Below are 24,885 nucleotides of genomic sequence, written 5' to 3'. Positions count from 1 at the left end.
TTTACTGTGAAAGGCCAAAAATCGAACTTGATCAAGGGCCATTGCAGTTGCTGTGTGACGTGCGTTCCCAAAAAAAAACCTGGACGCGCTCCGAGAGAAGGCCGTTAAAATCAATTTCCTATTTTCGTTTTCGAAACTTGTGTTTGTTTGTCCAATCGATTCGTGCAATAGATTTTCGAACATAAAGTGACAGTCGACACGGTCACGGTTAGACTAGACGGGAGAAGGGATGGGAAAAGATCTGAGCACAGTTTTTCCAGAACTTTGTGCTAAGTTAAAGCAGTGTCGAGCTGTTTTAATGCATTTTTTCTATGTATTATAGTGCGCGAACCCGTATGACTTTGAACGGTGACCGCAAACATTATGTTTACTGCAGCCACAGCCATCATTACCAAGCACAAACCGTTGACTCTGACAGTGAATGAGAGTAGACGAAGCGAACACACAGGCCATAGTGTGACATCCATTAACCAGTAGTGTAAACACAGATGACGTCACAGGTTTTTATTTAAAGGGGGGGTGAAATGCTATTTCATGCATACTGAGTTTTTTACACTGTTAAAGAGTTGGATTCCCATGCTAAACATGGACAAAGTTTCAAAAATTAAGTTGTACGTTTGAAGGAGTATTTTTGTTCCAAAAATACTCCTTCCGGTTTGTCACAAGTTTCGTAAAGTTTTTTTCGAGTATGGCTCTGTGTGACGTTAGATGGAGCGGAATTTCCTTATATGGGTCCTAAGGTCACTTCTGCCGTAAGAGCGCGCGCTCCCGTATAGCAGAGCACTGAGAGCACAAGAGGCATTCACTGATCGTCGCGAAATGTCACAAAAGAAGTGTATTTTTGGTTGCCAGGGCAAGACAACCCTGCACAGATTACCAAAAAAAAAAAAAAACATCAAGGGACCAGTGGACGGAGTTTATTTTTAAAGAGCATCGACGGAGTCCCTGCATTTCAAAGATGCAGAAGTCCCAGTTTGATGCCGGATTTGCATATCGTTTATTTCTTAAGGATAATGCAGTCCAAACGAAAAAGGGTCACGATCGTGTGTTGGAACCGCAGGCGGTGAGTAAAACTGCTTCAAATATCTTTGTGTTGTTAACTTAGCTATCGGTGAGTAAGCACATCAAGTAAACCTTGTACACCTTTAAAGAAAAAAAAAGACGACAAAGTGGAACTTAGTCATTTTCCAAAACCGCTAAGTGTAACGGAGGCCAGCGAGTAGTGCTGTGCAGGTAAAACCTCCCCGATCTCAAGAGACGCACTAGCAACAGACACTAGTGGCTGTAGCCATTTAGCCTCCTTGTTAGAGGAGACCCGGGTTCGGGCCCCGCTCGGAGCGAGTGCGAAGAGCATCAGAAAGGACCCGGGAGAGAGGGGTTACATAAGCACATATATACAGTTTCAATACATACCACATAGAGACGCTGTTGTAGTCGTTGCTGCTGCTGCTCTCGTTCAGTTTCAGCCTCGGGATAAATAAATGGCTGAATCTGACTGTTAGCCATGGTTTGTTTTGGATGATGTTTTTTTTGTTCCTCACGGTAATGTCACAACTTCCAAACGCTCTCAACACAAAAGCCTAATCGCGTTCGTGATTCTTTAGCTCCGCCCACACGTCACGCTTCTAGCGGCTCGTGTTTTTCCGGAAAAAATCGGCACAGACTATTTTTCGCTTATAAATATAATAAAACTGAAGAATTTTTGGAGATATGAAGGATGCAGTACTACTCTATAGGTACCCCCCCCCCCCCCACCTTTAAAATAAATAACTTAAACTTAATTTGTATGTAGACCTAGATAATTTATACATTTACAATACTTACAAAAATATAATTAACATTATTTTATTGCTTTTGTATTAGTTGTTTTGTCGGGTTACGGCAAACAAGAATATTTTTAAGGATGGGCTTAGTAACATGCAATTATATAGGAGGTGTTAAATTTTATCTTTAGCTCCTATGCAATATAGTCCATAGATTTAGCAAAATGCTCCTCTTAATAGTTATTTTTTTTTATAGCTAACTAATGAGCTTATGGACACTGACTGGTTATTCTGAAGTAAATGCATTGTTATGTGACATTGTTTACAAGCTTTACACGTTTTCCACACTGAATTAGAGGTTACATGAGACATTTCAGTAAATTGTACTGTATCTTATAATAAACCTTTTAGTGTCCATTCATGTTTAATTCGTATTAATAAAGAGAAAGATATGATGGTTTCACCTGCTGCTTGAATTGAGACGCTAAAGCAATTGCTAAAGCAATCGCAAGTGCGTAACAAATAATATGAAGTTCACGCATTAACCGAACACAGCATATAGACTCATAAAATAAGAATCCATTTCAGCAGTGATTATAAATGAGAATGGAGAAACGCTGGCATTCGACAGAAATGAGTGAGGACTGCATGCTTTTCCTCTAAAACTCTTGACGTGAATCGTCTAAGTTTACTACATCAACAACAAAACAAGCAGTAACAAAGGCAATACATGCCATTTTTTTAATTATAACATGTAAATTATATATTGACCAGTGGCACCTGGACCAGGCTAACACTGACCAGTCAGTCCAGACACTGTGTGTGGTGGGACTCTCACAGAAAAATACAAACAGACTAGTTTGTATTCAGTGTGTATTTGCATTTTTCTCCAAGCCAAACTAAACATACAACAGTCACCCTCTTGGTCAGGCACAATAATAAAGAATATTTGCTTGCTGTGATGCTATTTAATGCAACGTCAAATGAAATGACCAAAATCGAATTCATCTTTCATGTGACAAGGCAGAAAAGCTTCTTTTACTAAACATACCATCATTATTTTGTCAAATTATATGTAACATCATTATGGATTTCTATGATCTATTCTCTATGTATGCACATTATAATAATGTCAAAGAAACAACAGCATCTCTGTTTTGCAAGCCATTCGAAAACAAAAGCTAATTCCAGATTAGCATTTAAAGTTTTGGTTTTCAGCCCAGTTTGGCCAGAACTTTCAGTTTCAGCCGAGAATTTACATTTCGGTCCATACCTATTGAAAAGCTATATCGGGTAGGAGTGAAGCACATTAATATTGCAAAAGGTCTTTTCTTATTTGTTAGAGTTAATAATTGATAGCAGAGGCAATCCAGTATCAGGGCCCCTCTCAGCCCTAACAGAACTACTCTGGACACAAATGACCAGTCAGGGTGGGAAAGAGGGGGAGGGGAAGAAAGAGAGTGAGAGAGAAAACAAATGAGCCAAAAATGTCTGCACCAGCACCTAGCTAAGCCGATAACCCCAGCCACAAACACTGTTTGTTTCTGTTCTCTATGCATGTTTGTTTCAGCAAAAAGTTGTGCGATTATGTTTCCCCCACCTAAGCAGATTTGATAAATCCTGACTAAAATAAATAATTCAACCACTAAGTAAAGAACTACTCTTTTGTTTTTCTGTGCACCCCACTGAATTCAGACCGGCAAGTTTTTAAAATGCAACTGCACACGTGTAAGTATTGAGCAAGGGAACCAATGCATAGCATGGCTTATGGCTCGCGAGCTAACTGTGCTTTGTAAATGCTTAGAGCTTGCTGAGTTGCATTAAAACAGAAGGGTGGAGTGTGTTCTTGATTAGATCGGTTGAGCTGCACAAGTCTCCAGATTCCTGCATTTTTCCCCTCTGGCTCTCTTTCCCTGTTTTGCGCCAACCTCTCAATCTTCCTTGACGCTTATTGCACTGTGGAAAGCCGCTATGTAATACCAACCATAAACAATAATTTCACAATCTCAGAAAAAGGCTACTGCAAAGCAGGAGTTGAAAAAGCAACACTAAACACTGAGGTGCACGTTATTGTCAGTGGCACATATTTTAGTCGATACCACTGTCATACTAGAACGCTTCTTGAAAGATGTCATGTGTGGGCATTTCCTATTGAAACAAGAAGTTTGGGCAGGACATAGACTAGCTTCTCTTTTTTTAGGGATGCACAATATATATTGTATCTATTAACATCGGTTAATAGAGGATTACCCTACTGGATATTTAATTTAAAGGGATATCTATGCATAGTTAAAGATCCAATATATTTGTTGTGTTTATATTAAGTTTTATGTTTGATGAAAACTTTAGCAAATCTTGTGAAGGAAATCCATTTTTCATAAGGTATATTATAATGTTGTAATGCCTAGATTCACCTGTAGCATTTAAATGACTGGTTTTAGTTTCAGCACTTTATTTTTAACTTATGCAAAATTAATTGTAATATTATATCGCTTATCAGTCATAACATGGAAATCAACTGGCTTATAGGTATTGGCCAGAATGTTATTATTGCATCTCTACGTTTTTATTTAGCCAATAGGTTACATGAACAATGAAGGGGGAGTGGCATTCTAATTTTAAAGAACATTTGATTGGTTTAAATTCGATTAAATATGCATTGCCGTTAAACGTGAATCGTGTTAATATTTTGGGATACACTCAAAAACAGTTTACACAGAAATGGACCATAAACAATACATATAAATATACAAGCAAATACAATCCAGTAAGAAATCACATGAGATGGTCTCAATAGCAGAAGTGAGCATTAACACTCCAGTCTTCAATGTGTGCTGCCTAACCGTACGTGTGTTACCAACTTCATTTGGCTCTTTCACGATAAGTCTCTCCAAGCATTATGTGGAGGGTGTGAAAGAAGAAGTTTACAAAGAAGAGAGGATGAGGCCAAAATGGAAAATGCTAAGACACTAAAAAAAAGAGCCGACGGGACATTTCTAACTGACGTAATAGTCCAGTTTGAGGAATATGACATGGCTATTGTGGGGAGTAATAACTCATGATCTTCTGATGCCACCAGTCACATGTATCAGAAAAAATACAAGTTATAGTCAGTTAGCCCCTTTTATTATACTACTGCAATACTAGTTAGTTAGCTGTCTGAGAAGACCCTAGCAAAGAACAGTGCTCTTTGAGCCATCAAGAATATTCCCTGCAAACATTTAAGTCAAATGATCTGCTCTGCTCTTGGAACTGCTGCCAAAAAAAACATCAGACTTTTGACCCTATGCTGTTTAAAGCTTTACAGCACAAGAGGATTCAGAGAACATGCAATGACTTTTTCAGAAAAATCAGCTGTTCTACGTTTTTTTTTAGTCCCTACAATTTAGATTTGTATGACTTAGAGTATAAAATGCAAAAAAAGTATCGTGAGAAGCTAGACACCACCTCCGATCTTTCATATAATGAAACAAAACAAAGTGCTATTGTCTCATTTCCACTGTTATGATTTCATAACATGTTCAAAGCATTCAAATTTCCAGCTGGTTCAAATGTAAATGATGCTATCTTTTTAATTATAAAAAAAAAAAAAAAAAAAAAAAGTTCATCCTGTTTGGAAGCTGCAGGTCTTTTTGGATTCCACTAATGAGTAGGATATAAGTTACCTAAAGAGTATCTTCAAAGACTCAAGAAGAGATTGATTTAATATAGACACAAGAGGGCACAGAATGAGGGTTAATAATCAATGGATTTTGAATGACAAATACTACTTTACAAACATTTGGGGTCAGCAAGATCTATTTCGTGTTTTTAAAATAGTATTTTATGCTTGCCAAGGCTGCATTTATTTGATAAAAATACAATTATAAGATTAATATTGTGAAATAATATTACAATATAAAAAAACTGATTTCTATTGTGATATTATAAACTGTAATTTATTTCTGTGATGGAAAGCTGAATTCTCAGTAGTGTCACATGATCATTCTAATATGCTGATTTGGTGCCAGAGAAACATTTCTTTCTCAATTTCTCAAAAAAAAAAAAACCCTACCATCCTCAAACATTTTTGACATTACAGTACATTTTTGTAGGATGTCTGCGAATAACATGAAGTTATTCGACTATGAAGTTTCTCAATGCAGAGTGCAGACCCAGCATAAGAAATTGAAAAATGGATTCTAAATTTAGAAATAATGTTTATCCATGTATAGCTGGTCAGAAACGGATATAAAATCTCTAATAGGCCTGTACACCTGGCATGGGGCTCCTTTTGAGGAGTATAGCGGCCACTTGGCTCCAATAAAAACAGTCTGGTCCTAATCAGCCACATGTGATACATTGAGACCACTCCATCTTCATGCACCAGAAAACAGGCTGAGAATGAAGACCAATATCGAGGAACGGCACTTTAAAACTATAGTAAACCTAGAATGTACTGCAACAAGAAAGAAGAAATAAATGGAATTAAAGTTTCTTATCTCACTCTAAAAACCAACTTAACAACTACAAAGGCTTTGGTCCACAATCCCTTTTCTTAAATAGGTCTCAAACAAAATGAAATCTACCAATTACTTGAGAACATTCTGTGTTACAGCACAGCACTTGTTCTTGCTTGGATTTAATCTAATTGTTCTTGCTTTGTGGATGAGCTCAGAAATCATTTGAATTAAGACTTGGAGCCATGAAATATTGTTCATCACGTTCAACAGACTACCGTTCACCCTGGAAGCTCAAAGCATGTGAAATCACTCCCCATCTCTCAAGCATACGCATTAGCTACAAGACCAAATGCAACAGTTGTCAATCAAATGTTCTTTCTACACAATGGCAAATATACCAAAAATCCCACTTTTCAAAATACCTGGCTGTTTGAGTCTAAATCATGATGCTGATTGTACAAGGAGATAAAACATGAATTCAAAACAATAGCAATGTTTCGAGCAGAGCTCCACCAGATTAAAGGAATCCAATAAAAAAAGCATCACACATGAGCCTGAAGGCGATTTCTAACATGTTTGGTTGGGGCTCGATAGCAGGCAGAGCTATAAGTGAGTGATTTCATTACAGATTATTGGTGTATATTACCACTAAGAGGAAGGGAAGACCCCATGGTACACACAGAGTGTGTGAATGACTAAATGCATTGAGTCATCCAGTGCAGAGAGAACGGAGAGGTGAGTGTTCAGTTGTCTTGACAACTAAAGTAGCAGCAAACAAAGGCATTTTATATTCTTGTATTTGGTGAAAAATTCTAAAAACCTTGAAATCCTTGAAAATGTAAAGTGACTATATATTTAATACAAAACTAAAGATTATTTTTTTAATGCACAGATCAAGAAGCCAGCTGTCAATGATTAGCAGTGCAATTGGTACAATTAAACTCAATCTAAATTGAATCTATGAACACACTTGCTTGAACCAGACTTTCAAAAGTGGCCAATTAGATTTCAAAAGAGCCATAGCTACTGCAAAGAAATTGTGCACACACAATATTGTCACAGTCTCTTGCATTAAAGAATGTTGCTAACAACTTCTGCATGAGAAAAGAGAACATAAAGATGTTTAGATTGAGATGTATGATCGTGGTGTTTGCAGGTCAAGCCACATTCCATTAAAACAGTAAGCATCATTAAGGTTTATGCATAACTGGCTCTTATCGTTCCCAACTGTACCAGACACTTTGGGACAGATTCCTATAGTTAGAGATGCATAAAGTTTGTTCCGTTTTTTCACATCTCATCCACTATACTACCGAAAACGGGACGCCTACATTTACTTCACTATATTACAATCAAATCTAGTCCAATCTTGGAAAGGCCTAAGACTCCCAAATATATATTTTACCAATGTTTTTTATTTAAAATGATGTAGGAAATGTAATGGATTAATTTATGACAAGAGTGCACCCTCAAAAATCTACATTATAACAGGAGTTTTGACCAAAATAATTCTACATTGCCTTTTTCTCTATCACATTTTAGAAATCATCAGGAATTATATATCAACTGAAACTTAAAATCTCAATATTCATCCTTTAAAAACATTTTCAAATCAGACATTGCATTACCATGTAAATGGTAATTCAATATCATATTACAAAATGTTTTCAGTCATGAATTATAAAAATTTTGATTTGTATCATGCACATTAAAGTCTATCTTCAAAAACGTGAGTGACAGTTAAGGGGTTTTAACTAATGACTCGTACCTAGGTCAATTATGTCATGTGATGTCAACATGGCGCCGCCCATGAGGGAGCGACCCACTCCATGTAGAAAAAAAACACAGCCTTTTCTAGAAAAACCGGCATCAGAGTCCCAAAGTGTACATTATTCATGGTTATTTCTCAACAGCAACAAAAACGCTCTTAGTTTCCGTGTAAATGCTTAAAAAAGTTATTTCCTAACACCGGTAGGTGTGTCTAGGGGAACAGATCAAAAAAAAGGATTTTGCACATGCGAATTTCACAACAATCTCAGTGCTTTGAACAGACACAAAGCGTCCAAACACACGCTCTGTCGCATATTTTTGAGGAACGGATCACGTTTTCAAACTATTCTTGAATCGTCAGCATTTCAGAAACGAGAAAGCCTGAACAGAAAGCTCGCGAGCAGTGATTGACCCGCGGTTGTTGAAAAGCGCACTATTAATTTGCATGAACCTCGCTCCAACAGTCCTGCGGTTACAACACTGTAAGGCTATTTGAATAAGTTTAAAACGTTACTTACATAACGCCGTAACTTTTTTTCAGGTGGAGACTTTCTGAGCCACCCCGTGTACACCACATCTCCTCCGCTCATTTTCTTCTAACCTTCCAGGAAAATACGCGCTTTAGGTTTCGTGTTTCAACCTGCAACATATGAAACCAAAGTCCCAAAACATTAGGTGGAAGTTGCGCCCAAGTGTTTTGAGTGCGTGTATTGAAACAACAGGAATACCGTCACTCCTGGTTTCCAGCAGCACGTCCACACGGGAAGAGCTTCCCGACAGCGACGCGGGTACAAACTCTCCTGAATCAAGTCCTCTCCTCTGATAGATCAAACACAATATGTCTAAACACAGCAATATCCGTCTGTAGTTGAGCCTCCTTTTAGTTTACATACTTTGTCAGAGTAAATCATCCGCTGTTTTCGTTTGTTTTCCCCAAAGCTGAAATGCAACGAGGCAGCGAGTAATACTCGCCAAGCTCGGCGTAGTGAAAGCTTTGCTTTATTGCCTTATTTCAAAGTAAACCAAAACAGTTTCCTTGAAAATATATAATTTCTTTCCAAAACATTGTGGTCGCATTGGCACTGAAGTGCTTTTTGGACTAGAAATCCGTCCCTGTCGTCGACCTTCCCTCCAGTTTCACTCCCAGCGGCTCCTTGCTGATTGACAAGCAGAGACGTCGAGACTTTCCCTAAACTCAGCCTCCTCTGGCCCGCGGAGGCAGGGAGAAGTCGGTCAAGACAGAGCATTACATCATGGGAAATGTAGTCTTGGAGTATTCCTCCGTAAGAGGAGGAAATAATCGGTGTTAAACAAATCTCTTACCCAATGAAGTCCCAAATAAAATAGCTTGAGTTCGGATTAAGAATGTTAAAATAAATTAGTAATAGTTTGTATGTTGATGTTTTTGAAGTCAGATTTTTTTTTTTTTTAATGATTCGACTGAACCGGTTCGCAAACCAGCTTTTTGTAAAAAAAAAAAAAAAAAAAAAAAAAATAATAATAATAATAATTTGTTTGTAAAATAAAAATAAAAATCATAGTCGATCAGTGTATACATATATATATATATATATATATATATATATATATATATATATATATATATATATATATATATATATATATATATATATATAAATCTCTATTATTTGGCAAGCCTTTGTATGTTTGTAGTGTTTAATATGATTGAAAATTATATTTAGACACTTTTTTTTTTACGTTTTTTTTTTGTGTGTGTGTGTGTTTATATTTGTATGAGCTGAATCATGCTGCAATAAACATGACCTGAACATTCCAATAAACACTGCAATTAATAAGCCCATTCGAAAAAGTAATAAACAGCAACGTGTGTCTACATTTGGCTTTTTTAAACATCTAGGGTATGTAATATTCGACACACGATGACGTAATTACGTCAGCACGTAAAAGAATCATTGAATTTGATTTTGAACCGACTCTTCAAACGAGCTGTTCGAAAGAACCGAATCGCAGAAAAGAGTCACTTTTCTATTTCCAATAGAAATATACAAGCGGACGTCTTGATAAAGACTGCACTTACCTGTATTGTCCGAGTTTAGCCTGCAGTTATGACCCTTATGTTTATTTAAATACAGGAGTTTATACACATAGGCTATACGTTTATAAATAATGACTAAAATGGAAGAAATGCACACAGTGTTTAAACAACATAAAAAGCATAGTACAAGGTACTGAAGTTTATATCACTGGTACTTAGCAATATAATGATGGAAAGTGAACAGTTTCAATACAGAACTTTCATGTTCGTGGGTTTGGTATCTTTGGAATGATAAACGCCTTAGTTATCTCTGAAGCTTTGTGCCTACTCACTGCAGCTCAGTGCAAAGGACTGATTTAGTCAGTTTATTATCCTGAAATCTTCATGTGATTTCAGGTTGTGGATTAAAATGAACTCTGCAATATGGAGATGCACTTCCAGTAAACTTAGAATGTATATACAATGAATAAATTAGGAATCACTTATCCAATTTAAGGATTTGGTTTATTCTTGAAACTAATCATTTTAATTAATCTTCTTTTTTTATATAATGATAGCTAATTATAATGATGTCGAGTAGCGTATGGAAACTTCAGTATTACTAATTATTGCTCATTTATTACAACTCTAAAGATGTAAAAACTTAAATCAGAAATAGAAAAGATACAGAAAGATGGTGGAGGGTACTTAGTTAGAAAGCATTTGATTTATTCACTTCAGTTCACAGTGATTTTTTTTTTTTATCTTTGAGGTATATATTTATTATTTTTATTTATTTTTTTCTCAGATAAATGGTCTTATCAGATTCAGTTACAAAAGTCTGTTGTTAAACTTACTCATCAAATGGTCAAATTGTATAAATCAAACGCAAAATGAAGACTTTATAATGACAGTACAGGTGCTGGTCATATAACTAGAATATCATCAAAAAGTTGATTTATTTCACTAATTCCATTCAAAAAGTGAAACTTGTATATTATATTCATTCATTACACACAGACTGATATATTTCAAATGTTTATTTTTGATGATTATAACTGACAACTAAGGAAAATCCCAAATGCAGTATCTCAGAAAATTAGAATATTGTGAAAAGGTTAAATATTGAAGACACCTGGTACCACACTCTAATAGGCTAATTAACTCAAAACACTAACTCAATCAACTTTTTGATGATATTCTAATTATATGTCCAGCACCTGTATGCAACAGAGTGTTATTTGCTGTAGCCTATAATTTATATTAAGTATTTGATAATTCACAACCAACACCTTGGTCGTTTTCTTTGATTACTGATCTAAAAACCTGAATACGATATAAGTGGCTATTTAAATAATTATCACAGTACAATATTATAACAATTTCTATGTCCCAGAATAAATTGTCAGTGGGAGTGGCCTAAACTGTAGCCAAAGACATGTGACGCTCTCAGTTGTTGAATAATTGAGAGTCATTGATTTTACCAAATGGTTTTAGAGACTTGTGTGAGTGATTGCAATGCTGCAGTGCCCAACATGACATAAAGCTAATGGCTCTGGAGGGAATGAAGAACTAAAGGTGCCCACGTTTGAAAACCACATAGCTGATTTTTCTACATGTATTAGTTCTTCAATTAAGAAATGTGCATCTAAGGAGTGCTTCACCACAGCCTTAAGTGTCTATTCTAAGCTAATGCACCACAACAATAATGCCGCACTGATTTTAGCTCAAAGGCAGAGCATTGTATCAGGGTTCAGCAAAGGACAGGAGTGCAGTGGTTCAAACTGAGGACACACGGATGTTGGGGGTGGACTAATGGATTGATAGCCACAAGGTGACTAACAAAGGTCTCATGCTCTGATAGTCAAAACAGACCTCAGCGTGATTATTGTCTTAGAACATGTCAAGAGCAGAATATTCACAGGAATAACACTTGTTATAATTGTTGCTTTAAAGTTCAGTATAAACCATTGTTATTATATATTGTAATGAAAATGTATCAATGAATTTGTCCTTAGGTCAAATGATCTGTGCCTTACTGTAACTGAACACTTTTTGATATAACACTGAGCTTTCATTCTGAAATTACATATCTAACCTTGAAATAAAATATGCACAGTCTTATTAAATCTTTTAACCAGTAAATGACACAGAATTTGACAGATATTTGATAAATCATAACATGCATTTTAAATAATACAATTAGATCATGTAAAGTTATGACGAGTCTTCACTATAAAGCAAAAAAACGTAATTATTACATATTAACACTGTACAGCAAGAGCAAGGTGTTTATTGTGTAGCTAGTCCAATAATTTTGTAAAATCTAAAGTATTTAAAGCACATAAAGTAAAATAAAAAATAATAATTATTATTATAAAGTTGAGTCAAAAAACTATTCCCTGAATGAATAAAATAACTTAATTGTAATCAAATAATTGACAAAACAGATATTATTGTAATCCCCAAACTAGAAGTTGAAAAACTCCCAATTAAAATATTCATGCAAGTAGTTCACAGTATAGTATGGTCCAAAAATATTTGCTTTTATTTTTAAAACCATTCTCGGTCTAATGATTCCTGTTTAATAAAAAGAAACGATTAAGATTCCAGGATGAGACAATAATTATTACTGTATTCTGTACATATTTATTGCATGCCCAGTTCTGATCTATAGTACTCAAGTGCTTCAATTCATTTCAAATGGGCATCACTGCAAATGGGAAAAAGCACACAAACCAGAAAAATTAAGACATCTGTTCTGAGGTGGCACACTTATCCCCATTGTGGGGAATTAGGGCAAAACAAATCTGGTGATTCTGGTGGTGTTGTCAGTGGGACTGTCCAGCGCTCTAAGGGGAGTGTCTGTGACTCTTCCTTAGAAGACGAGTCTACTGATGGTATTGAAGCCCCCTCCTCCACCCCCACCTGAGGGTCCACAGCTGCCAGGGGGCTCGTTGTCATCCGAACCATTGGGTCGGAACGAGCAAGAAGCAGAGGTTGCTTGAAGAGCCCGAGCTCTGGCATTCAGCTCCTGCTCCTGGAAGGAAAAGAAACGAAGAGTTAAATCTATGCTCCAGGTTCAACTCTTATCAACTGATTAATAAGTTTGTCCAAGATAAAGGAAAAGGCTTCGTTTGATTTTGAAAAAAAATAAAAATAACGTGGAATAACAATAAATAATTTCATTACACCAGAAAAAAAGAGTATCTTGTTATTATGTTCAACAAAGCTTAAAAAAAAGAAGTCTTTAATATCCTTTAAGTTAAAAAGTATTTAATTACATTTGTGAATTAATCATTAAAAAAGGTTCATATTACCTGATGTTTTAAGAGATGTATGTCATGGGAGTTTTCAACAGGGTTTTTTCTCTATGATATAATTTCCAGTTTTTTCCCCTTCATGTATTTGCACCACATGACTTTAAAGTTTTTATTAGCAATTGTTCAAATTAATTTTATTTGTGAAAATATTACTACTTAATAAAGTTTTCTCAGAAGTCTTCTTCATTGTGATATCAGAACAGTTTCACAACCATAAAATGTATTTTAAATCATAAATGTTGATAGATAATTTGTATGCAAGTCTTGTATGAGAAATACATATACTAAAAAAAAAAAAAAAAAAAAAAAAAAACAGATCCGAACAAAACAAATGAGTGTTATGCACTGATAATATTACAGTTATATATTACAATTCAAAAAAGTTTTTTATTTTTATTTTTTATAAAAAAAAAAAAAAAAAAAAAACTTTTATTCAGCAAAGATGCATTACATTTACCGTAAAAACTTTTACAACATTACAAAAAAAAAAATATTTAAATAAATGCTGTTCATTTGAACTTTCTGTTCATAGAAGAATCCAGATTTTTTGTTTCATTGTTTCACAAAAATATGAAGTGGCACAAATGTTTTCATTCAATGCTGATAATAATATAATGTTTCCTGAGCAGCAAATCAGCATATTAGATAGAATGCATCTAAAGGATCATCTGACACTGAAGACTGCAGTGATGGCAGCTAAAAATTCAGTTCTGCCAGCGCAGGAATAAATTATACTTTTGAACACATTAAAATACATATATTTTTTATATTGTAATAGTATTTCAAAACATTACCTTCATTAATTGTATTTTGATCTAATAAATGTAGTCTTGGTGAGCATAAGAGCATCATAAAGTAGAACATTCTCACCTGTAGGAAGAGTTTGTTGTCTTTGGTAATGGCATCCATCAGCTCTTTCTGCAGGGGAGGCTCTCCACTCAGTCTTGAACCATTTACAACTGGCCCTGGACTTCCTGGTTGTCCACTGACCTCTTGTTTCCTGTAGACCAGGACATAGGCTGTGTCCTTAGGGAAGCGACTGGTGACGTTCTGCAACGATTCAAAGTTTGTAAAAGACACTCGGCTGTCATTAAACAAGAACCAGTCCGTGGACTTGTGGTCCGCGCTTCCCCTTTCCTCCTGTGTGGCTGGCGAGCTCTCTGCCAGGCTGGAGTTTTCCCGGGTCTTAGGACATGGGTGAGCTACATAACTATTAGTGCTACTCGCATTCCTTCCATACGAGTAGTAGTGACCACTCTCGGAGGACATCCCAGAATGCACTACAACAGAACTCAAAACATACGGCACTGACAGCATCTCCGAATCGCCGTCGTCTGTCTCACTATTTCTTCTGTTTTCCGTCATCCCATCCTCCTTTTGAGAAGGCTTGAGCTTCTTAGCTAGATTCTCACCACTCTCGGGGGAGTCAGATGGGGAAGAGGACGAAGCCGAGACACCGTGCTGGCGTAAAGGCAGGCTCATGTGCAGCGGAATGCCTACATTGTCCAGGATCTTGCGACGGACGTGGCAGGTGGCATCGTACGAGAAGCGCAGCAGAGTCAGAATGAGGTACTCAGGTGCCATCACCACTTGCATAACCTTCTTGGCCCTCTGCAGTGAGGCGCAGCGTTCACAAAAGTAGCAGTTCTCGTTCTCTAGGATTTCTGGAGCCAGGAAGTAGTCAACTAAATCTGGTACAGACAGTGTGGGCTCCACCACTGGCCTCTCCATCCCAGATCCTGCCCCTTCTTTTACTGAGCCCTCTGAGGATTCACTGCCTCCATTCACCGCCCCCTGGCAGGGTCTCACAGAGGAGGAGCTTTTGTGCTCCTCAGCGGGACCGTGGCACTTGGACATTGAAGGGCAGAAGGCAAGAGAGAGGTCTGTAAATGGCTCCTTTTTTTCTGACAGGCTGTGGCACTGCAGGCAGCGGATGGCTGTCGAGAGTCGACCACCAAACATACGCTCCACTAGAGTGCGACCATCTCCGTTAGCTGCCACAGGATCTGGATGTGATGGCATATCACTGATTGGCTGACCTGCAGCAGCTTGAAGAGTTTCCGCAGAAGTGGTTGCAGGTTCAGGTTTTGGGCTGGTCACCTGAAGGGCCGAAAGAGTCTTCTCTTCTTCATGCAACCTGAATATCACATAAGCCCCTTTCACACTGCACGTCGGACCCGCAATATTCCCGTAACATTGCCTGGTCGCCTTCTGTGTGAAAGCAACCACGTTCCGGAATTGATTACCGAATCGAACCCGGGTCGGGGACATAGTAACATTGCGGTAATCGATCCGGAACGAGCGCTGTGTGAACAAAAGCCAGATCGAATTCGGTATCGAAGTGATGAAGCGCGTTATCGCGCGACTTTTTTACCGGCTGTTTTGAAGGAAGATCAACATTCGTGACGAAAACATATGTGCAAACTGTAATGAAGCAGAGATCAGTTAGTTCCTCACTTTCCGCGCTGACGCAGAGATCGTTTGCTTGCTTCAGTTAAAGTATAACGTGCCAAGCTTTGTCGACTCGTACATTACACGTCACGCGCTGATGTCACGTGTCGTTACGGGATCTTCAAGGGTTGTGTGTGAAAGCACGCACATATACCGGGTCATCACTGGCAGTGTGAAAGTGCCAAATCTAGCGACCAGGGAACAATTACAGGAACACTTTACCCCTGTATTTGCCGGAATGGCAGTGTGAAAGGGGCTATAGAAAGACAGAACATAACAAATACATGAACTACAATGGCTCCCCCTGCTGTTGTAAATAAGAAAACACACTATTTTATTGTTTAGGGTTCTAATCAGTTAAAATACTCAGATAAATCCCATATTTATTTGCAGATAACCAATTACATAATTACACTACGGTGCAAAAAAAAATGTTAGGCAACTAGTATTTTCACCAAAAACAAACTTTTTTTTTTATTAAGTCATAAAATAAGCCAGTTATCTTTTGCTGTAGTGTGTCAGTAGGAAATATGTATTTACTGTAATTTTAATCTGATAAGATGCACAAGGAGTCAGTGCTCCACACAGAGTCTGTCTGGAATGACATGAAGAAACAGAAAACTGTGCAGTGTGTAGAAGGCTTTAAACATACATCTTTCATATAGTTTCCAGGAAAGGATGCCATAGCCATTTTCGGAGTTTACCTGTCCAGCAGAAAGCGCAGATACTCTGAGCAGTCTTGCTGGGATCCAGCTGTAAACCACGGTGGCCGAGAAACTTCCAAAAAACTCCTTGGAGAATATGCTGCTCTCTGGTGGGCATATAGCATGATGAATAAACACCAGCAGGAATGTTTAACAGTCTCATTTAACACCCTACCCAGTCATGCCAAGCTGTGCAACATTTCAGAGGATAGACAGACATACCTGTGTGTGGGCCAAGAAGGCAAACAGAAGCTGGAGCTTCTTCATGAGGGTGCTGCTGCCATTCAGATGAAGAGACATAACATGCCGTCTGAAACTTTTAAAAAGAGACTATTAGAGCTGAAAAGTTGAAAAAGTACTGTACATTTTTTGAACATTTAAATCCCCAATGAGTATTTCTATCATGTATTATTAATATTGTGTTTACATGCAATCGTTTTTATAGTATACAAAGAAATGGTATTTGCATTTGGAGAATGTTAAACAGTTAAATTGTTAAGGAAGAGATCAGATATTATGCAGTAGATTTAAAACTCACTCGGTAGCCATAAATAAAATCTGGATGATGCTGTTCATGTAGCACGTGTTGCCCAGATTCACAAGCCCCGTCTTCCCCGTTTCTGATTTTCCCGTGATCTTAAGCAGGCCTGAGGCAAATGAATTTGACTGAGAGGTCCAGGCACTTTGGTTTAGAACAAATTTGATCTTCTCCTCATTAGGTTTAGGTAGTTCCTACAACAGAACCAGACGGGGTTATAAAACAAATGATTACTGTATTTTTCATTAAACAATTGCAGTCTTGAGGAGCATGAGACTTCTTTCAAAAACATTAACCATACCGACCTCAAACATTTGAACAATTCTTGAACAAATTAGTTAATACATACAAAGACAAAATGCTAAATAAATTCAGCAGTGATTTAAGTCAGTTCATAAGAGATGAAACCGGAGATTTCCTGTCTATATCTTACTTTAATGGACTCAAGAATGCTGTCATAGAGGTCTGGGAAGCCGGAATACTGGTACATCATGCAGTGGACAAGTTCTGCGAACTGCAGCAGGAAGGTTTTGCTGTTGGGAAGGCCATCGTTCTTCAATGACTTTACAAGTGGGACTATATGAGGAACCACCTGGTATAAATGACAGGGGTAAAACAATTCACACCACACTGAAATTATTGCAAAGCAGACATTAAAAAGATACTAAAAACAAAAAGGTCCTTAAAAGCACTACCAACCTTTAGAATGTTCTGACTCATTTCAATATAAAAGGGAAAAAAACAGATTTATAAGGCTTAATTAGGCTTTAAGCACTTTTTAACGGGACAATCTAAGGGCACAAGGGGTTTTAAAACTAGGGCCTTTGAAAAGGAGAAAGAGAAGCAATGTCCACAGCGGCCTTACTAAGTGGAAGGCTTCAGGAGAGTGCTGGAAACTAAGCAGCATGTGTGAAAGAACCACCAGCGCTGCCTGTCTCACAATGGGATACCAGAGACGATTAAAGACCTGCAAAAAGACAAACAAAACTACATTCATACACGTAAACACATAGAAAAGCCTCTGACAGGCAGGTCTTACCAACCAGTTCTTAGGTATCAAAGACAAAAAATTTGTTGATAAACTCAAATAACCAACTAAATTCTGATCTATTTCACTTCTACCTTCCACAAATCAGAACTCTTATGCTGGGGTGGTATGCAATTCTCTTAACATTGACTTTGAACGAGTACATACACACAAACCTGTTCAATTTTGAGCAGTGTGACATCTATGAGGATGGTGAACTTTTGAACAGCAGCAAGTCCCTTTAATAAAGCAATGACCCACGTGTGCACGTGATTGGCTAGAGGCCAGGACAACCAGTCAATCATCCTGGAAAAGATGGAGAGAGAAAACTGGGTCAGGACAGGCAACATATAAAATAAAAGCGTTATATAACAGTAACAGTGCCACAAAAAAGAAAATATGTTGACCTCAACATTCAACCCTACAACACAATTACTACTCATTTAAAATCTGTTAAGCCATGAGGAACACTACACTGCAATTACCACAAAACTGAAGGCTGCAAGAAGCAGAGAAAACGGCATTTGGATCAAGGGCTTAGTCTTTCAAACAGACACAAAAGCACTATTCACAAGCTTTACACAGCGTGCACACACACACACACACACAGTCTGACCTGCAGAGTGCTTGTGTCATACTGGCATCTTTAACATTCTGGTCAGTGGTGAGGCTTTTGATGAGGACTGTGATCATTTGCAGAGGGATGTGCTGGACCAGGCTTGCTAGAGCAATGGAGGGCTCAAATGAAGGGTCTGAAATGAAAACAAACACATGGTGGATACTTGCCAATTCACACTTACACATGTAGCCTAATTAGCATAATATTAAAAAGTAAGAATTAATCTTTTATTATTATTATTATTATTATGCTATGCTTTTAGAGGTTCCTGAAACATTCAGAATACAAAACACATGCATGCATATTAAAAAAGTATGTCTAGCAGGCATCGTATAATATAAAAACTAACATTTATAAAAAGTATAAGTAAAATATAGAAAATTAGGAAGAAGATTACCTAATGGTTTGACTGATTTTCCCTAAATATTTACATAAAGTAACCCCAAAGATTTAAGATAAGACTGTATAATTTAACAAGATGTTCACATGTTCATGGTCACATGACAGGCAGGTAAAAAAAATAAATATTTCATCAGATTTTCATAGTTTATGTGAATTATTCTTTAATTATTTTAATTATTTTGATTCTGTTTTTATTTCAAAATTACTCATTTTCATTTTACATTTTTATGATAATAATAACTTAACTGTTTGGGGAAACCCCGATATACAGTATTGTTCAAAATAATAGCAGTACAATGTGACTAACCAGAATAATCAAGGTTTTTAGTATATTTTTTATTGCTACGTGGCAAACAAGTTACCAGTAGGTTCAGTAGATTCTCAGAAAACAAATGAGACCCAGCATTCATGATATGCACGCTCTTAAGGCTGTGCAATTGGGCAATTAGTTGAAAGGGGTGTGTTCAAAAAAATAGCAGTGTCTACCTTTGACTGTACAAACTCAAAACTATTTTGTACAAACATTTTTTTTTTCTAGGATTTAGCAATCCTGTGAATCACTAAACTAATATTTAGTTGTATGACCACAGTTTTTTCAAACTGCTTGACATCTGTGTGGAATGGAGTCAACCAACTTGTGGCACCTCTCAGCTGTTATTCCACTCCATGATTCTTTAACAACATTCCACAATTCATTCACATTTCTTGGTTTTGCTTCAGAAACAGCATTTTTGATATCACCCCACAAGTTCTCAATTGGATTAAGGTCTGGAGATTGGGCTGGCCACTCCATAACATTAATTTTGTTGGTTTGGAACCAAGACTTTGCCCGTTTACTAGTGTGTTTTGGGTCATTGTCTTGTTGAAACAACCATTTCAAGGGCATGTCCTCTTCAGCATAGGGCAACATGACCTCTTCAAGTATTTTAACATATGCAAACTGATCCATGATCCCTGGTATGCAATAAATAGGCCCAACACCATAGTAGGAGAAACATGCCCATATCATGATGCTTGCACCTCCATGCTTCACTGTCTTCACTGTGTACTGTGGCTTGAATTCAGAGTTTGGGGGTCGTCTCACAAACTGCCTGTGGCCCTTGGACCCAAAAAGAACAATTTTACTCTCATCAGTCCACAAAATGTTCCTCCATTTCTCTTTAGGCCAGTTGATGTGTTCTTTGGCAAATTGTAACCTCTTCTGCACATGCCTTTTTTTTAACAGAGGGACTTTGCGGGGGATTCTTGAAAATAGATTAGCTTCACACAGACGTCTTCTAACTGTCACAGTACTTACAGGTAACTCCAGACTGTCTTTGATCATCCTGGAGGTGATCATTGGCTGAGCCTTTGCCATTCTGGTTATTCTTCTATCCATTTTGATGGTTGTCTTCCATTTTCTTCCACGTCTCTCTGGTTTTGCTCTCCATTTTAAGGCATTGGAGATCATTTTAGCTGAACAGCCTATCATTTTTTGCACCTCTTTATAGGTTTTCCCCTCTCTAATCAACTTTTTAATCAAAGTACGCTGTTCTTCTGAACAATGTCTTGAACGACCCATTTTCCTCAGCTTTCAAATGCATGTTCAACAAGTGTTGGCTTCATCCTTAAATAGGGGCCACCTGATTCACACCTGTTTCTTCACAGAATTGATGACCTCAGTGATTGAATGCCACACTGCTATTTTTTTGAACACACCCCTTTCAACTAATTCAACTAATTGCCCAATTGCACAGCCTTAAGAGCGTGCATATCATGAATGCTGGGTCTCATTTGTTTTCTGAGAATCTACTGAACCTACTGTTAACTTGTTTTCCACGTAGCAATAAAAAAATATACGAAAAACCTTGATTATTCTGGTTAGTCACATTGTACTGCTATTATTTTGAACAATACTGTAGATGAAAAAAAAAAAAAAGCAAGTACACTTTATCTCGACACATCTTGACTACATTTTAACAATGCTGTTTCTGGATTAGTTAATCCAAAGATAAAAAATAATAATAATAATTAATTGGTGATCATTTACTCATTCTCATGTCCATATGTCTACTGTAAGCAGTTTTTATTATATTTCATGATGCTTCTTCATTCTTTTAAAAGCTTCATCCACATCCATTCTAACTGTGTGTAAAAGAGCAACCAATTTTTCCTCTTTTACTTTCCACTGAAGAAAGTCATAAAGGGTTGGAACAACATGAGGGTGAGTAAATAAGATATTATATTTATTATTCATTTTTGGGTTAGTTCCCTTGATTTCAAATCTCCTCACAAGAGGAATCATTGCTTACTGACCTGTGGATGAGATGATAGCAAACACCTCCTGCAGTGACGGTAGCAGCGTGGCCGGCTCGGCCTTCCAGATGCCCTGCAGCAGCACACTCACCCTGGTCACCTGGGTCACATACTCCCGCAACTCCTGCTCTTCAGTGGCAGGACAGTGGAAATACGCAAAGGTGCGCACAAGCTGCTGGCAGAACAGGACCCCAGCCTTCTCTCGAGGGACGCACTGAGGGAAATCCGTCAGTATGGTGGCCAGCTTGGCACAAGTTGCTGGTTCTGGTCGTTCACAGATGATGCGTAGGACCTCCGTCTGTAGCAGCGGCGCCAACTCCAACACAGCCGGGCAGCTGATGAGCAGTCTGAGGGAACTGTGTAGAAAGGCCAAGATGGCAGGGTCTCTGCGGTCCAAAGAGCCATAGCCCTGCTGTAGGAGACCGAGCACGTATTCCTTGCTGAAGAAGCGGGCAAACTCATCGCGATGGTAACGCGCGTACGCTTCTTGCACTTGGAGGCCAACCTGCCGCTGAAAAGCATCTTCACCCAGGAGAATAAGGCGGGTGGTGAGATGGTACAAGGCCTGGCACTGCTCCTCGGTCACTTCCTTTTCTGCAGCCTCCATCACTTTTTTCACAATAGCCCGTTTGACAGCCAGAGGATGGGAGGAGCTGACCAGCGCTTCCAAAATCTTATCCATGGCTGGACTGTATTGCACCACAGGAAAGGTGAGCTAAGCCAATAGAGCTGTAACTGTATACGAGAGACAGTGATATTATTTCTGGTGCAATTCCTGATTGTGTCAAAGTATTAGTTATGTCTGGCTATAGATACATAGATATTCCTTTCTACTTAAAATTGTTATGTTCAATTCAAGGTAGTAGCTGCAGTTCACTATTGTACAATTTGATATTAATTTCTGAGGTCAAATTGTTTATACGCCAACTTCTTTAGTGCACAACAGATCTTTATCTTTTAGCTGCCTGTATACATTTCTGAAATAATAAAGTCAGTGACACAGAAACTTTATTCCACTTAAATTTTTTTTTATATATAGCTTTAAAAATATATATATCTACACTGAACTAAGTTGAAAAATGAACTTGTGTTAAAATGAAAGTTAATAAGACTATTTCACCCAGTTTCTCATTTTTCCATCATGTTAAAGAAACAATTACCCTCTAACTATGGAATTATGTTTATTCCAAAGTATTATGCAAAAAGTCATTTACCTCCAAACTTCTGTATTAACCAAAAAAAAGATTTCTTTCAAATGGTTTTTCAATGTTCCAAATAATGAAGGATTCTTATATTGAGTACTATATTATATTCATTAATCAATTAATACTGTTAATTTATTAAATACACAAAAATAAAAATAAATTCAACAAAATGAAATGATTCATTTTAATTATTATGACCTTGCCTCAAAGTCATAGGCATCCAGAAAAATATGTGACTCTTCGAAAACAGACCCTCCATACCAAGTATATAATTAATTCATTTATTTATTCTCTGAATAATATACCATCTTTTTATTTACAAAAAAATGTTTATATAAATAAACAGGGGGCAATTACAGTATGGCATGGGCAGCACATCATAGACTTCTTCCCAAATAAACATAAAAACACATAAGAATTGAATCACATTAATACAGACAATTTTACATAATTACAGAAGATTACAAAAAAAACATGCTTCATAGTAAATTCAACCACTTACAAAATCTATAAATAAGAATCAAAAAGAAAAAAATTAATTACAAATACGAATGGCTTCTGGTACAAAGGTAAACTTATATCACTTGGCCAAACACTTAATACTTCTAAGCCGTCTGCCAGAAGGCATTATCTCAAAGTGCATGTCCAAGCTTTCCTTTTCACTTGCTGCTCAAAAAAATCAGTTAGGCTCCGCAGTGGTACACCAATAATTTCTAAGTAAGTCCTAACTACAGTTTGGAGGCAATTTTTATTCTTTAGAAATAAACCTGCATAGGAATGAAACCTTAAATTGCTCTCAATAAAACTATTATTAAATGCACTCAATATAGAATTTTGTACACAGAGAGAGTTCAGCTTCCTCAGGGCAAACATTATTTGGTGAACCCTCTTGATAATAGCCTCTGTATTTTGTTGAAACTTTAAGCTTGTTCCAAAATATTTTTACTCCTCTACTCTATCAACTGATTTATCCTTATTAATAAGCCCTGGTTGCACCTTTGGGTTGTTGTTGTTGTTTAAATGTTTATATAAATAACCATCTCTTTTGTTTTCGTTATATTTAGTCTCAACTCTGCCTCATTACAGCATGTAATAAACTTAATTAGTGCATGACTGTAGACACAATTTGAGCTTGATAGCGAAGAAAAACTATATCATCCAGATATTTAAGAACATTACAATTATCCTCATAACATTTGACACTCGTTTGTATAAAGGCGTTTGGATAATAAAGGTAAAGATGTACAACCCTCTCAGAATATTTGGTTTAATATCTTAATAAATGTTGCCAATTCTTGACCTTTATAAAACACTGACCTAAAGGTGTAATGGATGTTTAAATTAGTAAAAAAGATAAAGCAGTTAGCAGTCCGAAAAAGCTGCTAGTACGAGAGAAGATTCCAACTGCTAATGTAAACAATGTCTTTCTACAAAAAAAAATCAACCCTGACAAATGTGTATTTATTGTGTGGTACTCCCCTAGACAAAATATTCTTGAAATAATCAATAACTTGTGTTGTTGTCTGTTAAATGTGAGAGCAGAAGTGTTTTCTCTGAAGCTGTCATTAATATAAAGCTACCTGCTAACTACTCTGCTAGCTAGCCTGAATAATACAAAGAGGAGCAACGAATTAAACAAATCATTTAGTGGCACGACACAATAAAAACAAAACTGAAATATCCGCACAAACTGCTTATACGTTACATATCAGGTTTGTTTCTATCGTTATCGGCTAAATCAGCAGTTAAGCAGCCTGACTCATGAACCGAGACAAAGCAGATACACACAAATGCCCCGGCACTGACTTAGCAAAAACAAGATTTACTCTAAAGTCCTTAATAAAAGAGGACAATTACATCGATACTCACCGAGTTACGTCATTCCGAAAATGTGTTGGTATGTAACTGGATATAAATCACATCAAAAGCCGAAATATATATATTTAGAAGATTAACGTTGAGAGCTGTTCGGTGAACTGCGACCTCTTTCAATCAGCTGTTCAAACACGTGTACGTCATCTAAACGCGCGCACTAGATGATGACAGTACAATGTTCCCCATAGACATGTTACCAATTTAGCAATTTTGTTGCTAGATTTAGCAACTTTTCAGACTACACTAGCAACTTTGTTTCCCCAAAAAGCACCTAGCAACAATGTAGCAAATTTATACATTTATTTGACAACTTTTAGCGACGTTTAATAAGTGACTTGAGTGATAAAAAAAATTTTTTCATCTAATATACACAAAAAGAGGAAACAAAATATGAGTACACATCATGTAAATCAAGTTACTTGCTCTTTGCAATTGTTTGATTTATTAATAAAAATACAAATTTGATAAGTGTTCA

At 37.0% G+C, this 24,885-nt stretch overlaps 2 protein-coding genes across 12 annotated transcripts in view; both read right to left on the bottom strand.

Moving 5' to 3' along the window:
- LOC128016183 (GRB2-associated-binding protein 1) overlaps positions 1-9,358 on the bottom strand; it is a 69,839-nt gene extending 60,481 nt beyond the window's left edge. For 3 of the 8 annotated variants that reach the window (XM_052600667.1, XM_052600659.1, XM_052600675.1), the window contains exons 1-2: positions 8,704-9,210; positions 8,494-8,615 (exon numbers count right to left, since the gene is read on the bottom strand). In XM_052600667.1, the coding sequence (XP_052456627.1) occupies positions 8,494-8,565 (72 nt within the window). In that variant the 5' untranslated portion in view covers positions 8,566-8,615; positions 8,704-9,210. Of the gene's footprint in view, positions 1-8,493; positions 8,616-8,703 lie in introns of all 8 variants that reach the window. The other 5 variants (XM_052600653.1, XM_052600683.1, XM_052600734.1 and 2 more) reach the window with 5 other exon arrangements.
- A 3,138-nt stretch (positions 9,359-12,496) lies between these two features.
- LOC128016169 (ubiquitin carboxyl-terminal hydrolase 38) lies at positions 12,497-24,569 on the bottom strand. 4 transcript variants are annotated; one of them, XM_052600614.1, is made up of 11 exons: positions 24,405-24,569; positions 21,331-22,065; positions 18,631-18,766; positions 18,191-18,320; positions 17,853-17,954; positions 17,421-17,579; positions 16,988-17,181; positions 16,672-16,765; positions 16,450-16,556; positions 14,165-15,431; positions 12,497-13,011 (listed from the first exon to the last, which is right to left on the bottom strand). In XM_052600614.1, the coding sequence occupies exons 2-11, from the start codon at positions 22,010-22,012 to the stop codon at positions 12,850-12,852; spliced, it is 3,033 nt and encodes a 1,010-aa protein (XP_052456574.1). In that variant the 5' UTR covers positions 22,013-22,065; positions 24,405-24,569; the 3' UTR covers positions 12,497-12,849. The 4 variants fall into 4 exon arrangements, with proteins under 4 accessions (XP_052456574.1, XP_052456594.1, XP_052456584.1 ...); XM_052600634.1 differs by having other exon boundaries at positions 16,672-16,759; XM_052600624.1 differs by having other exon boundaries at positions 21,331-22,059; positions 24,405-24,564.
- Positions 24,570-24,885: the final 316 nt, after the last annotated feature.

This window comes from Carassius gibelio, chromosome A1 (assembly GCF_023724105.1).
Source record: "Carassius gibelio isolate Cgi1373 ecotype wild population from Czech Republic chromosome A1, carGib1.2-hapl.c, whole genome shotgun sequence".
NCBI lineage: Eukaryota > Metazoa > Chordata > Actinopteri > Cypriniformes > Cyprinidae > Carassius > Carassius gibelio.
The sequence above is the reverse complement of the archived record's forward strand: the minus strand, read 5'-3'. Positions and strand labels throughout refer to the sequence as shown.

Coding starts and splice junctions, on each gene's coding strand:
- LOC128016169 (XM_052600614.1), bottom strand. CDS start 22,012: ATGGATAAGATTTTGGAAGCGCTGGTCAGCTCCTCCCATCCTCTGGCT. Junction 18,321..18,630: donor ATGACACAAGCACTCTGCAG/GTCAGACTGTGT, acceptor CATCTTTTCCAG/GATGATTGACTGGTTGTCCT. Junction 17,182..17,420: donor GCATTCTTGAGTCCATTAAA/GTAAGATATAGA, acceptor GTTCTGTTGTAG/GAACTACCTAAACCTAATGA.